Raw genomic sequence first — 13028 nt, 5'->3', positions numbered from 1 at the left:
TATGATTCGCTTTAGGAAGTGCACACTTGACCTATATGACACAAGGATGGAGGCAAAACACATTGCAAGCGGCCGTACCCTGCACGGGTTCACGCTGATTCAAAACGCATGCCATGTCTTTTGGCACACTGTTTATTATCCAGAAGGAGCGATAACATGAAGGCATAGATGTTTTCTGGATAATGTGGTGCCCGTTAATATGCCAGCAGATGTGAGACAAAAAAGATCACCTTGCAAAACATATAAATGAGTTTCGCTGTTTATTTTAGTCCTCAAAGTGACAAAATAATCTCGTTGAATGCATGGCATATACAACGGTGTAAGATTTTTTTCTTCTACTTTGCCCTACGCATTTGAGTTTGGAACGAATAACAGATTTTTGCAAATGGTGTATCTTATTTAGAACGCAAGCCTTGCTTGCGTCGCAGCGTGTGATGTGTTCGTGAAACGCCTGACCCGTGTGCAGCTAAAGTGAAGCGAACTTCAGCGGTCACAAGCTGGAATAATTTAGTATTTGAATAATTAGCGCACCATGATGTCAGAAATTAGTGTCGAGTTTGGCTTCATCCGAATTTAAACAGAAACCGTGTAAAATTGACGAGGCATGATTTTAGTTATGTATGAAGACCTCGATTATTCTAGACAATTAATTTTTGAAATTGTAGTTTTGAAGAAGCCTGGAGAGTGAGCCTTCGCTTTGTCTCTTCGCTCTTTCTTTTTTTTTTTTCGGCGTAAGAAGGGAGGCGCTTCTGAAAAGGGGACAACAATTCAGGCTGTCACCGCAAGTTAGCATGTTTGGGAGACATTTTGATTGCAAGAATTGAATGTATTTTTCAATCACATCACATATTCTAACCCGCGCTGCTAAAATGCTTGTTGACGCTATTGGATAAGCAAGACAATCAAATGTATGTGATAATATTTTATATATTTATTTGTCTAGTCTTGGTACACGTGTTATTGTCTTCAGTGCGAATCTTGTGTATATATTTGTGAAATAAGGTTGCTCATGTACTGGTACTGTATTGGGCAGTCGTGTGCTCCACAACGCAAGCGTTCGCGCAATGCTTCTTTTGAGGGCTGGTGATCCTTTTCACAGTATACAGGGTGTGCCCGCTATAACTTTAGCCAGAGTTTAAAAAATATGCGAATGCCACGTAGCTGGACAGAACAAAGGTAATGTTTGCCGTCGCTTGGAGATACTCAGTGTTCTTTTTTACGTTCCGCCTAATTACATAATTAGTCTTAATGAATTAATCAACTTCTAAAATATTAAAATTTTATTAAAAGTGTCAATGAGAAAATTGTAGCGCGACATGAAAAACTCCCGATACAGCTTTCTGTTGGTCAGTACGTGCTACATAAAAGTGTTTTTCCGAGCGTGAAAGAGGCCCGCGAATACGCGCAACAATGCCGCGCGACTGGCCACTCGAGGCACTTTGCATGTATTCGCGGGCTTCTTTCGCGCTCAGAAAAAAAAAAACACTTTTATGTAGAGCAACAAAACGCTGTATCGGGAGTTTTTCATGTCGCTCTACAATTTCCTCATCCACACTTTTCATCTAACTATAATATGCTGGAAGTTGATTCATTAATTAAGACTAATTATCTGATTAGGTGGAATGAACCAAATAATTTATCTCCAAACGACGGCAGACAACACTATTCATTACCCCTTCTCTCTCGTTTTCTTGATTGAGCTGCAAGCATTCTGGAATGAGGTAAGGCTCACTTTTCTTTCGGTGATTGTGAGGGTTGGTTAAAAGGGATTTAAACGTTATTTAACAAGGAAACGTAACACAGCGCACAGCATACTTAACACTACTGTGTGTTGGCCGTGTTTGTATACGAACTTCGATAGTACTTTAGCGCAGGCGAACAAGGACAAAAGGGAAACGTAGCGTGTCGTGGTGCCTACGTCGCGCTTTTGTCCTTCCTTGTCTTCTTGCGGTAAAATGTTATCTAAGTTAGGTATACTTAAGTTAGCTAAGTTTACTGAGTTACGTGCATACCTGCCAACTCTCCCGACTGGAGACTCGAATTTCGACCAATCCTACCCATTGCACAAGCACGGCCATACATCTCTGGAGAAACTGCTCCAACGCCACTGCGAGAGTAAAACATCTTTATTAATAATATTTGAATGGCGGGAGCAGTGTGGGAGGAACCCTCAGTCCAGGGTCCCTAAGATGATTCCGGCGATGTTTCGAGCCCGTTGTATCACAGCTCGGAGGACCTCGCGAGGTCCGTCGCGGAGGGCATCGTCCCACAGCTCTTAGTTGCGTAGGGGGTAAAGGAGAGTTGGCAAGGGAGGAAAGAGGTTTGCAGTGCACTCAATCGTGACGTGGAAGATTGTGGGCGAGCTGCCACAGTCAGGGCAACGATCTGCATAACAGTGTGGGTAGAATTTATTGAGAGAGACAAGATTTGGAAAAGTTGCGGTTTGTAACTGGCGTAATGCTACTGCTTCCTCCCGCGAGAAGGACGGCGGTGGTGCGGCGTGGGCGCGACGAATGCGTGTATAATGACAGAGTATGTCTTTGTAACGGAGCAAGGGATCCCCCCACCCTGAACCAGTGGCCTCACCATGCCGATCCGCCCGGAGGGAAATTTCTCGGGCAACCGCATGTGCGCGTTCGTTACCCGGAAGCGAGGTATGACCAGGGGTCCAGAGTAAGTGGATGCGGGGAGATGTGGTTGGTGTATTTTGCGGGATCTGTTTGAGAATTTGGTGCGCCGCTCTCGGGATGCCATGTCCTGATAGGAACGCCCGGCATGCCTGTTGCGAGTCCGTCAATATATACACTTCCTCAGGAACACGGATGGCGTATCGAATTGCAAGAGCAACACCGAGAATTTCTCCGTAAGCGGCATTTGTTCCGCGCATTGCAGCAGAGTCTCTCAGGGATTCGGTGCCATCCAAAACTACCGAGGTATAGCCCTCTTGAGTGCGTGATGTGTCCGTGTATAAAGTATGTGTTTCCGGGATGTTTGCAAGCATGCGGCCAATGTATCGTACACGGGCTTTGCGCCGCCCTTTGTCATGCTCGGGGTGCATATTACGTGGCAATGGATGAATACTTAGTGCTTGGCGTATCGCTGACGACAAGATCGTTGGACGGGTTTCAGACTCAAGGGGTGGGACAGAGTATCCTAGCCGTGTGAGAAGATGGCGGCCAGTAGAAGTGAGTAGGAGGCGCTGGCGATGGCTGACCCAATGTGCCTCTAGCAGCTCGCCTAGTGTGTTATGTGTCCCTAAGTTAAGGAGACGGCGTGTGGAAGTATAATTCGGGAGGCCATGGGCCAGCTTCGTTGCTTTGCGAATCATTGCGTCTATGCGAAGTTGTTGCGCTTGGGTCAACCGCTGAAATGGGAGATGGTACGTAACCCACGCGCGCAAACACACACGCACGCGCACAAACATACGTCATGCATTACAGCGCATCGTAATTGTCATTGTGCGCTAAGTAGCCAGCCGAAGTCAGATTTAAATCCAGGCCATTTGTGTGCAGGTAGTGCACGCCTAACTCAGTTCTCTTCAGATCGAGACATGCGTTGAGGGGTGCATGTGAGACAAAAGTCTAATATGCGTTGCATAAGGGCCGGTTTCTTTAGGTCAGCGTCGGCGCAATACAGTCATGTTAGGCGGTGAAGCATGCGCAAAATATTGCGGTGAAGCATATCAAGGTTGAAAAGGGCCACTGTCACGTGACACAGTACGTGTTGCCTAATTACACACGCGCGTACTCGCAGTTTCCGGTCACAGTACAAGCATGGTACAAGTGCCGAGGAGTCTAATAACTGCATTGGCATCCATTTAGAGCAGTTTCTGGCGTTGCTGTGGTCTAAATCTCATAGGTTATTTATTACTTCAGACGGAAAGCATTTCAATTATTTGCAAAAAACTTCATAATTTGTCAATAAAATTTTCTTGGCCTTTTTTGGTATGCGTTTTATTTCATTGTTTCCAGAGACATATCTGCAATCACTTATCTTATAATGTCATACTTGCTAGTCAGAGTAACTTAGCCGCGATAAATTGTTCTTGAACATCATTTTCTTCTACTCTCTCAGTAATGCATTGCGGCCAGATTCTTAAACACAGGCTAGCTTAAATGTTTTACCTTCTTCAATCACTGGGGGGATTTCTCCCACCAGTATAAATAAGTAATTAAGTAGGTTGAACTCGTTTCATTGCTGTTAATTGCAAAGATTCATAATGTTGCACCTTTCTTAGTTTAAGACACGTATTCTAATGGCCTTCACCCAACCTTCAAACTTGCTGCTGCATTCATTAACCTATCTTATCGCGCTTGAGTTATTGATCCGTTGTGTCAAAAGCGAGTAAAGTGACGAATGGGCAATCATATACGAGATGCTGACCTTTATTTCAGTGCGTTTTATGTGTTACAAATTGTAGTTGGTATTTTTTTAATGCACTTTTTCTCATGGAGAGAATAACTTCCGATGAGAAAAAAATATATAGAATGTGAAAAGGTAAGTTCGAATCCACCTGAAAGTGCAACAAAACAAAGTTACATTTTCAATTTATCCTTCAAAACGTAAATAACAACGGTGAAATATAGTGGTATCTACTATTTAATGTCTCTGAATGTTAGGTATGCCACCATAGGAGGGCGAAAACATTTCTCTGAAATTGTATGTCCTTAGTTTGCACGTGACCTCCCAAAACTGTGAACACAAATTATTTCCCAAGTAATATATATCCACAGCGCCGGTGACATAGATTACCACCGCATTACACTTGCAGGGAAATGAGGCGACTGATAGACTTGCTCGAAACGCCTTAGAACTCAGGCCAACAAAAAAAAAGGCTCCTATAGAGATCCCTAACGTATTCTTAAAAAAAAAAAAAAAAAAAAAAAAAGCCGTGTGCCGTCATTTTCGCTCTTCGTGGTGGCCACCTCGCCAGCCCCGTGAGACAAAGGGACCGAGCAGGCCAGAGGCAACCCTGCCGCCTCGCCTCCGCACGGGGTCAGTGCACATACCGGGCCGGCGTGGCTACACAAGCTCGGCCTCGCCGCGTCTCCGTTATGCATGACTTGTACATTGACTTTAGGGGCTGTTGAGCACTATTTGTTGGGGTTGTTACAGACTTGTCACAGAGGGCAACTTTTTTGTTTGAAGCACTCCAGCGTCTACACTCTGCACGTACTGGTGCGAACAACATGGTATTTCCTCGTGGGCTCCGGACATTCAGGAAGGAGGTGTGCCGACTTCTCTTGAGAAGTTTTCAAGTGCTGTAGGCTTAGCCAATGATTGGCAACGTTTGACGGACTCATTTCAGGGAGTTGTGTCGGGAAGTGGGCGGCCCTGCGCGCAGGATGGATAGCAGGCTTCTGTCCTGTTACTGCGCCTCGTTGTGCGCATCGTCTTGTTCCCCCGCCTCGTGCTGCGTTTCTGAACACTGACGAACTTTCCTGAAAGAAGGCGCTCGGGCTGAGCACTTGCCGGAATGCCTTGCAAGGTTAGGTCCGCCTGCAGCCTCCAATATTCTCCTCCTCCTCTTTCCAAATATCTCGGTCAACCCTTACAATAGAGTATTACGGCCTGCTGATGCACAATTTCGAAACTCAAATTTCCCAGTGCTCCCAGGATGTATGCACAATAGGCTACATGCATTGGCCGCATGGTTGAGCCTGACAAATACCCTCGTCATGATGTACCTTTATCGCGTGCTCCTACTTGTATATCACAAAAAAAAAAAATATAGTAAGCTTGGTGAAATGAAAAAAAGAAAGAAGCATGTATATACATTCAACGCTAAAAAATGACGACGATCATGGTCGCCTTTTAGGGGAAGGCAAAGCAGCAAGGAGGCACGGCACGACAGCAAGGTGCGCCTAAAGCCCCTGCATCCACGCGCCACCGCCGCTTTCTTAACCTGGTCGGCGGAAACGTGTATGGAGGGGCTTTAGTTGCGCCCGCTGTTCGGACGTCAGCGTCACGTGGAGTCTTGCCACAGCGTTGCACTTGCTCCGCAGACCGTCCGCACCGAGAGTTATCTGTACTTCCTCCGCATGCCTTATCTTAAACGCCTGTATTTATGGGCGTCATTTCGCGGCAGCGAAAGCACTCCTGCCTCTTAACAGTTCACTTCGCTCGGGACGCAATGGAGGCTTTCGGTGGTAAGTTCTTAACATTTCGCACTCCTCCTTCTCACGGGGAACGGTCCGATGGGCTCAGTTCTGAGGTTTGGAAGCATTCGCTTACCATTCTCTTTTCCGCGTTTGTCCCAAAGCAGCCGCTCTGCTGAAGGCGCCAGAGACGTTTATTGAACGGTAGCTTCTTGGCTTCACCGTCGATGATGTCATGCACTCGATGACGGCACCCCAGCGTGATTCTCTTCACACATTCACTCAAATTAATAAGAGGGGGCGTGCGAGGTGGGCTACCTGGCTCGCAGCCACGCATAGAATAATATATGGGGCCCATTCTTCTGAATTTCCTTCATCTGCTTTGTCATCGTAAAATATATGTCGCACTCTTAAAGCACGCAGTCTTCGTATACTTTCCGGTACTCAGGGTTAAAATCTAGTTTGCCGTCTTGGTGATTATCTCTTCTGTGTTCTTCGCGCGGTCGACATACAAAAGCGCTAAAGGCGGCAGTAATAACTAGCCGATAAGAATACTTATGAGCTGGCTATCACAAGTGTAAGTGCACAATTATACCTGTAGTAGCTACGATAGAAAAATAAACACACACACAGCATGTTAGAAGCTGAAATTAAAACGTTAAATTAAACGTTAGCGGTATAGCAAAAAGTGAAGACGACCTGATGGACGATTACAGTGGGAATAGGGGGCGAGGGGGGTGTGCACAGTTCAGACATATATTTTTTTTATCTGTACAGGAATATTAACAAGGCAGCGAACTTCAGCAACCTACTTCTGAGGTCAGCTTGCACTTAGCGACACTTGAAGTGCGCTCATTACACTCCTATACAGCGAATACCGCTTTCACATTGTTTTTGGCAATTCCACGGCAACACGGAGCACGCTACGCTACCAGCAACTTGTGCGGTCAATCCTACCTCGCACACGATCCCAATACAAGCATCTACACTTTATGTGTCGTTTAACGAAGAACACCCAGAGAATGCCGCTCGCATGGAAGAGTGGCAACGTGTACAGGCTCTTCTGGACATATTTCCAGTGATTCTCGAGTCTATCACGATTTCAGGATATCCTTCTGGCATGCCTAGCCTGCCCACGCATTGATTCCGGAGCAGTTCGTACGTACGTTATCTGTTCGCGGCCGCGCTATCCGACGTGCGCGGGCGATACCGCTGCAGATGATAAGCTCGGACTTTCTCTAGGCAGCCGGGCTCTTCGCGGAACATCAGTTGAAAACGCGGGAGAGTCTTGAAGCCGACCCATATTTTATAGCTTCAACCTGTTTATTCAGAAACTCCAACCCAAGCACCTGCTAAACGGGAGTCGACTGTGCGGTATAACGTACCAGAGCAACAATGGGGCAATGAGGGACATCGTAGCGGGGGGGCTTCGCGTTTTGCGTGGTTCCTTAACGTGCACCTAAGTCCAAGTCTACACCTGCAGGCCATTCGCATTCCTCCTCCATCGCCATGTAATAGGAAATCGAACCTGCGACCTCATGCTCAGCGCCAGAACGTCATATTGAACTACTGTAACAGGCACTCACACTGTGAAAAATGGCTGTGAATTATATAGCTTTGTATTTTGTGTGACTTAAATCCATGTCGAAATGAAAGCATTTAATCGCTCACTCAACTCTGCAGCAAGCAACCCTTCGCGGTGGGGCTCCGCATACTCCCAACACATTCCGGAGATATAGCATAAATTCGACTTTTCCAGCCCGCTTCAGCTTGCGTATTCAATTTGCACGCACGTGGCGAGCAGGAAACATTTGCGACAGCGGCCTGTCGATGGAGAAGGAAGCGATACGGCTGCCAAGGTTGGCCCGCCACAATCGCGCACGCTGTAGCACAGGAAGATCCGGCTACGGTACGCACAGCGACGTACAGTGTGGCGACAGGTCGCATTATCGAATATCCTCGCACATCAGCGAGTCGAGTTCCTGTACCATGAGTAGAGTCTACTTCCTGCTGTCACTAGATTAGCTACGCATGACAACAGGCCTCACATACCGCACACGCGTAACACATGCGCCGCTGGCTGCTTTCACTTTCTTTTCATAATTCCTTATAGTTTATGGAAAGTTACAGTAAAGAGAAATAAAACGCCACTGGCCCGCTTAGAGCTATAACCACAGACTTTATTCATCACGTTAGAACGGATGGAATTAAAAGCAAGCAGGTGAAATGACGAGATATAATCCGTAGTGCTGTGTTCAAGGTGTGTTGATTTTGCGGGCGCACACACCACGCCTTGCCATATCCGCTAAGTCGCTTGCACAAACTCGTCCAACAACGCGAAAAAATTTACAGCGCCTGGTAGGACTCACTTTTCGTTCCGGTTGCATATAAGGAAGGAGGAAACCAACCGTGTTTCTGCGCAACGATCGATGATAAACATCGCCGTCTTTTCTACTGAACAAGAGATGCAATAACTATAAATAAATTCGAAGAGATTACGAGTTTCCATGTGCGTTGCCGATAAGTTTGCGGCATAATTGATGGAACCTATCGTCCCAAAGCAAGTATGTCATACAGTGAAGGTTTCTGGGCTAATGTCATTTTAGAACTACGACAGCATCGCCGCTTTCTCTCTCTTTGCTTCTTCAGCGTTTGTGCAGGGCAGCTTCGTTCAATGTGTACGTTGCACAGAGCGCGATACAGTTCTGTCAGTATAATCGCACGAGATATACGACCCGTGTTTCCCGAGAGGCTAGTCTAAGATTGCATTAAGTCAACGTTTTGTAGCGCCTGTTATTCGCACGTCGTTATCAAAATTGCCAGAAACAACTTAATTGCGCAGTTGAGTGTCAAGGACAGGGTGCGGGGTGCGTGCACAGCCTATAGGACGATGCGCACTTTGAAATGTGCTATGCTTAGAACAGGTATACTGAACGTCGACGGTTAGCCGAAATTCTTGCATATCGTCGCTTTTTTCACAATGTGAGACGTCACAACAAGTGGTTCGTAAGGCAGCAACAATTCTTGCGCCTTTTTTCTTCAGTAAGCAAAGAAATTGACTGTTCGACCAAAATTCACAGTAATAACGATAGAACACCCGCGCGGTATAGCTCGGTGGATAGCGTCGCGCTACATGCTTAGCTCGAGGTCGCAGGTTCGATGCCGGCCGCGGCGGCCGCATTCCGATGGGGGCGAAACGCAAATAACGCTTATGTACTTAGGTTTCAGTGAACTTTAAAAAAATCCCGGCGGGTCAAACTCACTTCGGAGTAGTCCCCCACTATACACGGCGTGCCTTATAATATAGGATCGTGATTTCGGCGGGTAAAATCGCAGACTGTACTTTTTTAAATAAAAAAATAAAGGAAGAAACACTCGAGGCATACAAAGCCCATCTGGGAAAACTAATTCCAGCTACACAAATCACCGCGTTGCGCCTGCTACAAGCTACTGCAATTTTTAATAAAACCCTCCGGGCGTAAAAGCGCACGGAAATCGTGAAATGTGGAGGCGAATGGCACAGCACAAAGCCCGCGTAGCGTATGCATGCGCTCGGGTTGATGGACACAGCACCGTTTCGCAGCACCCACGTACCGGCCCGTGTGCGAGTGGGTCATGTGCTTCGAGAACCGCATCCCGTACAACGCGGTGCCCGGCGGTGAAGACAGCGGAGAGACCATCTACATCGGCCGCGCCGTGCACAACGGCGAGGTGATACCGGGCAAGGTGGTGCCGTCTCACAGCTGCTGCTACGTGGCCTACGACGGCGCCGAGCACAGCCACAGGGACTACCAGGTGCGCAGGAACCGCGATTCTTGCTTGGACCTCGTGGCGTTCGCGGCAGTGGGGAAAAATCCGTTAAAGCGATCGATACACCTTCTTTGCCCTTTCCTTTGGAAAATGGCATCTATATAATGTCCGCAAAACAATTCTGGGCGGTCCAATAACGTTGTTTCACGCCCTTGAACTAAGTTTTGGGAGACGCGTTTTGGTTCAACTCATTCAGCGTTTTGGCCGCCAGCTTGACCGCGCACTTGCTATACTGAGACATGCTTGTGCCGTTAGTAAATGGCGGTAAGATAAATTCTGTAGTCAAAAAACAACTCATCCGAGCCGTCTTCTCAGTTGGCCACTGCACTACCACCGAATTACTACCACTGCCCGGCAGAAGTGGTACAAGGGGCAGCGGTCGGACAGCAACATTATATGTTAACAGATTTAGAGTTACCAGCAGCATTAAAAAAATAGAAACTTTTAGAAGGTTCTTATTCTATACAAGGTGGTTAGCTTTGTGTATGATAACTAGCAGACGCACACGCACACCCACACTACATAATCAAGCAAGCTTCAGTGTGATACGGTTGTTGGTCCTGTCGCAGGCTCTCATCTCGGACGGCACCCCGTTCGCATGGGCGCCGGCTTCCGACGGCGCGGTTCCCACGGGCGCCGTCCAGGGCGGCGTGTGCGCTTCGGGAGAGCCGCTCTACATCGGCCGCACCTACCACGAGGGCACGCTCACCATCGGCAAGGTGCAGCCTTCGCGCGGCTGCCTCTTCATCCCGTACGGCGGCGAGGAGCACTGCTACAGCGACTACGAGGTGCTGGTGGTACAGACGGTCAACTTCTGAGACGCCCGAGCCTCGTCGAGTGGCAAACGAAAGATCTACGTCTGAACTGAACGCTCAAATTCGTTTAAACCCGAAAGAACCGTCTTCTGATCTCGTTTTACGTTCTTGTGGCAATAAAACATGGCCATAAATGGCGTATGCTTTCTTGACTTTATTTTAAGGTGAGTGCCTTTTAGAGCGTAAACAAGGAGTCCCGGACTTGTGACATGCAGTTACGTAACCTCAGAATTTAAGAGAAAGCTTTAGCTCGGGTGCTCCTATATAAATACATGTAAAAGGAGAATTCATTTTTCTCAGCAACCACTGCACCGAATTTGGCGAGGTTTGTTGCATTTAAACGAAAAGCTTAATATCTAGAGACTGTTTTTTTCAGATTTCCGATTTAGGTCGTCAATTTGTTTATTAAAAAGTGGCAAAAATCGAAAATTTTCAGAAAACGAACTATCAAGTTTAGAACTCTGCAACTCAGCAATGAAAAACGATATCATAATTATGTGAATTGCAACTAATAGTGCATCTAAAGCGGACAAAATTGATATGTTACACATGAATCTCAAAAAAACTTAGTAATACAGAAATACAGCTTTTGCAGAACCCTTGTACACAACGTAACAAATTCATGTAAAATATAAAATGACACACCAAATTTGTCCGCTTTCAATGATCTAATGGATGCCCTTTACAGAACCACGATATCTATTCTTGTTGCAGAGCTATTTATTTGTAAACTTCGTGCTTCTACCTTGTTTCGAACTTTCGCATTTTTGAAAATCCTTTTACCAAAATTCAGGCCTGATACCGAAATTCCGCTTCCAACAGTCACTAGAATTTACCTTTTCCTCTCAAGTGCAACAAATTTTGTTAAAATAGGTCCAGGGGTTATCTCAGAAAAACGTTTTTGCGTTTTACATGCATTTGAATAGGCCGCGTCGGAGTTGGGCCCGAGCTAAAGGTTCCTCTTATAGGGCCCCTCACCAGGCCCCATAGCAAATTTTGGTTATACGCTGGAAGTTGTTACGTGTCCTCTAGGGAGGGTTCTGCCGCAAAAAGTTTTCAAATCGGCTAATTAATAGCCGAGATAGAAATATTTCTGTGCCGCGAAACCATGATTTAAGCAGGCGGACTCCACTGTCAAGCAAGACGCTCTCTCCGCACGCCCCGTCTAGCCTTCGCAAGTGTAATTCCTTCCCTGAGTTCTCCCATACCAGACCTCGAGAATCGCGTGACGCATACGTCACAGGCCCCGCCTTCATTCTTTTTTCTCGTCACGATTTTTTTTTTTTCTGGCGCTACGGATTTCTGTTGACGCCGTCGCGCGCGAGCTGTTGTCTCGTTCGCACAGCGCGCGATTCTGCGCGCTGTGCACAAGGAAACATGACTAGCGGTATAATTCAGTGCTACACGAGTACTGAGGCAGAACAAGCGGATCGCAGAGCATGATCACGCGCTGGAGCACGGTTCGAAATGGCATAGTTTCGGTACCTACGCACGTGACCGCACGACCGTGGGAACAAGCAGACGAAGCGGAAGTACATCTCCCTCCCTTCGGTGCGAAGTAAAAAAAAAAAAAACACGCAGACATTCCGTTTGTGTGTTTTATTATTGCTCTAAACTTCAATTCGTCAGTTCAAGCAACAGATGGATAACAGATGTCTAGAATAATTCTCGAAGTCACGCGTCACCACGAGCGACGTCACACTGCGGACACGACTACGTAGGCGCAGGGGCACGACTACGTCACCGTCCGGCTTGGAGCGCGGCGGCCGCGAGGAAAATGAAAAACGGCGTTCGGTTTGAAATTTCAGGTCTTTCCGCGGCGCGTAGCGATGTAATACTTTGCAGACACGATCGTTATCGCTCAATGTATGCTCTGCGCTTGTGAGCTCAAATGGCAGACCTTGTGAGGGGTCCTTTAAGTGCATCGCCTCAGCGCGTGTTGTAGAAACTTCTCTCTCTCTCTCTCTCACACACACACACACTTTCTTTTAATGTTTTGAAATGATAGTTTGTCATTTGGTTCGTAGTAATCATGGTGCGCTCGTTTCGGCCAGTGAAATGCCACTGCAACAGAAGAGAACTTATTTGTTGTTGCTTACCGTAGTACTCACAGCGATGGCGTTGCAGCGACCCAACAAACTCCACCCCCCCCCCCCCCCCCCCACACACACACAAAGACATTCAGCGTAAATGTGTCAGCACTATGTCGCACCTGTTTACCTGTTTGAGGTCACGGATCCGTTGTTTAAACCGCTTTCACCACTTTGTTAAGTGGTGTTCAGAAGTTCTCTCTCTCTCTCTTCTC

At 47.0% G+C, this 13028-nt stretch overlaps 1 protein-coding gene across 1 annotated transcript; it reads left to right on the top strand.

The window, feature by feature from the left end:
* The first annotated feature begins 6041 nt into the window (after positions 1-6041).
* LOC126543214 (uncharacterized) lies at positions 6042-10860 on the top strand. The gene is made up of 3 exons (XM_055077874.2): positions 6042-6149; positions 9682-9893; positions 10478-10860. Exons 1-3 carry the CDS (start codon positions 6068-6070, stop codon positions 10724-10726), a joined length of 543 nt encoding a protein of 180 aa, XP_054933849.2. The 5' UTR covers positions 6042-6067; the 3' UTR covers positions 10727-10860.
* The last annotated feature ends 2168 nt before the right edge of the window (positions 10861-13028 follow it).

The sequence above is a fragment of the Dermacentor andersoni genome, chromosome 1, assembly GCF_023375885.2.
Source record: "Dermacentor andersoni chromosome 1, qqDerAnde1_hic_scaffold, whole genome shotgun sequence".
NCBI classification, from domain to species: domain Eukaryota; kingdom Metazoa; phylum Arthropoda; class Arachnida; order Ixodida; family Ixodidae; genus Dermacentor; species Dermacentor andersoni.
The sequence above is the reverse complement of the archived record's forward strand: the minus strand, read 5'-3'. Positions and strand labels throughout refer to the sequence as shown.

Excerpts from the sequence above, each read along its gene's own strand:
- LOC126543214 (XM_055077874.2), top strand. The coding sequence starts at position 6,068 with ATGGGCGTCATTTCGCGGCAGCGAAAGCACTCCTGCCTCTTAACAGTT. Across the intron at positions 6,150-9,681 it reads CGCAATGGAGGCTTTCGGTG|CACCCACGTACCGGCCCGTG; the intron begins GTAAGTTCTTAA and ends ACCGTTTCGCAG. Across the intron at positions 9,894-10,477 it reads ACAGCCACAGGGACTACCAG|GCTCTCATCTCGGACGGCAC; the intron begins GTGCGCAGGAAC and ends GTCCTGTCGCAG.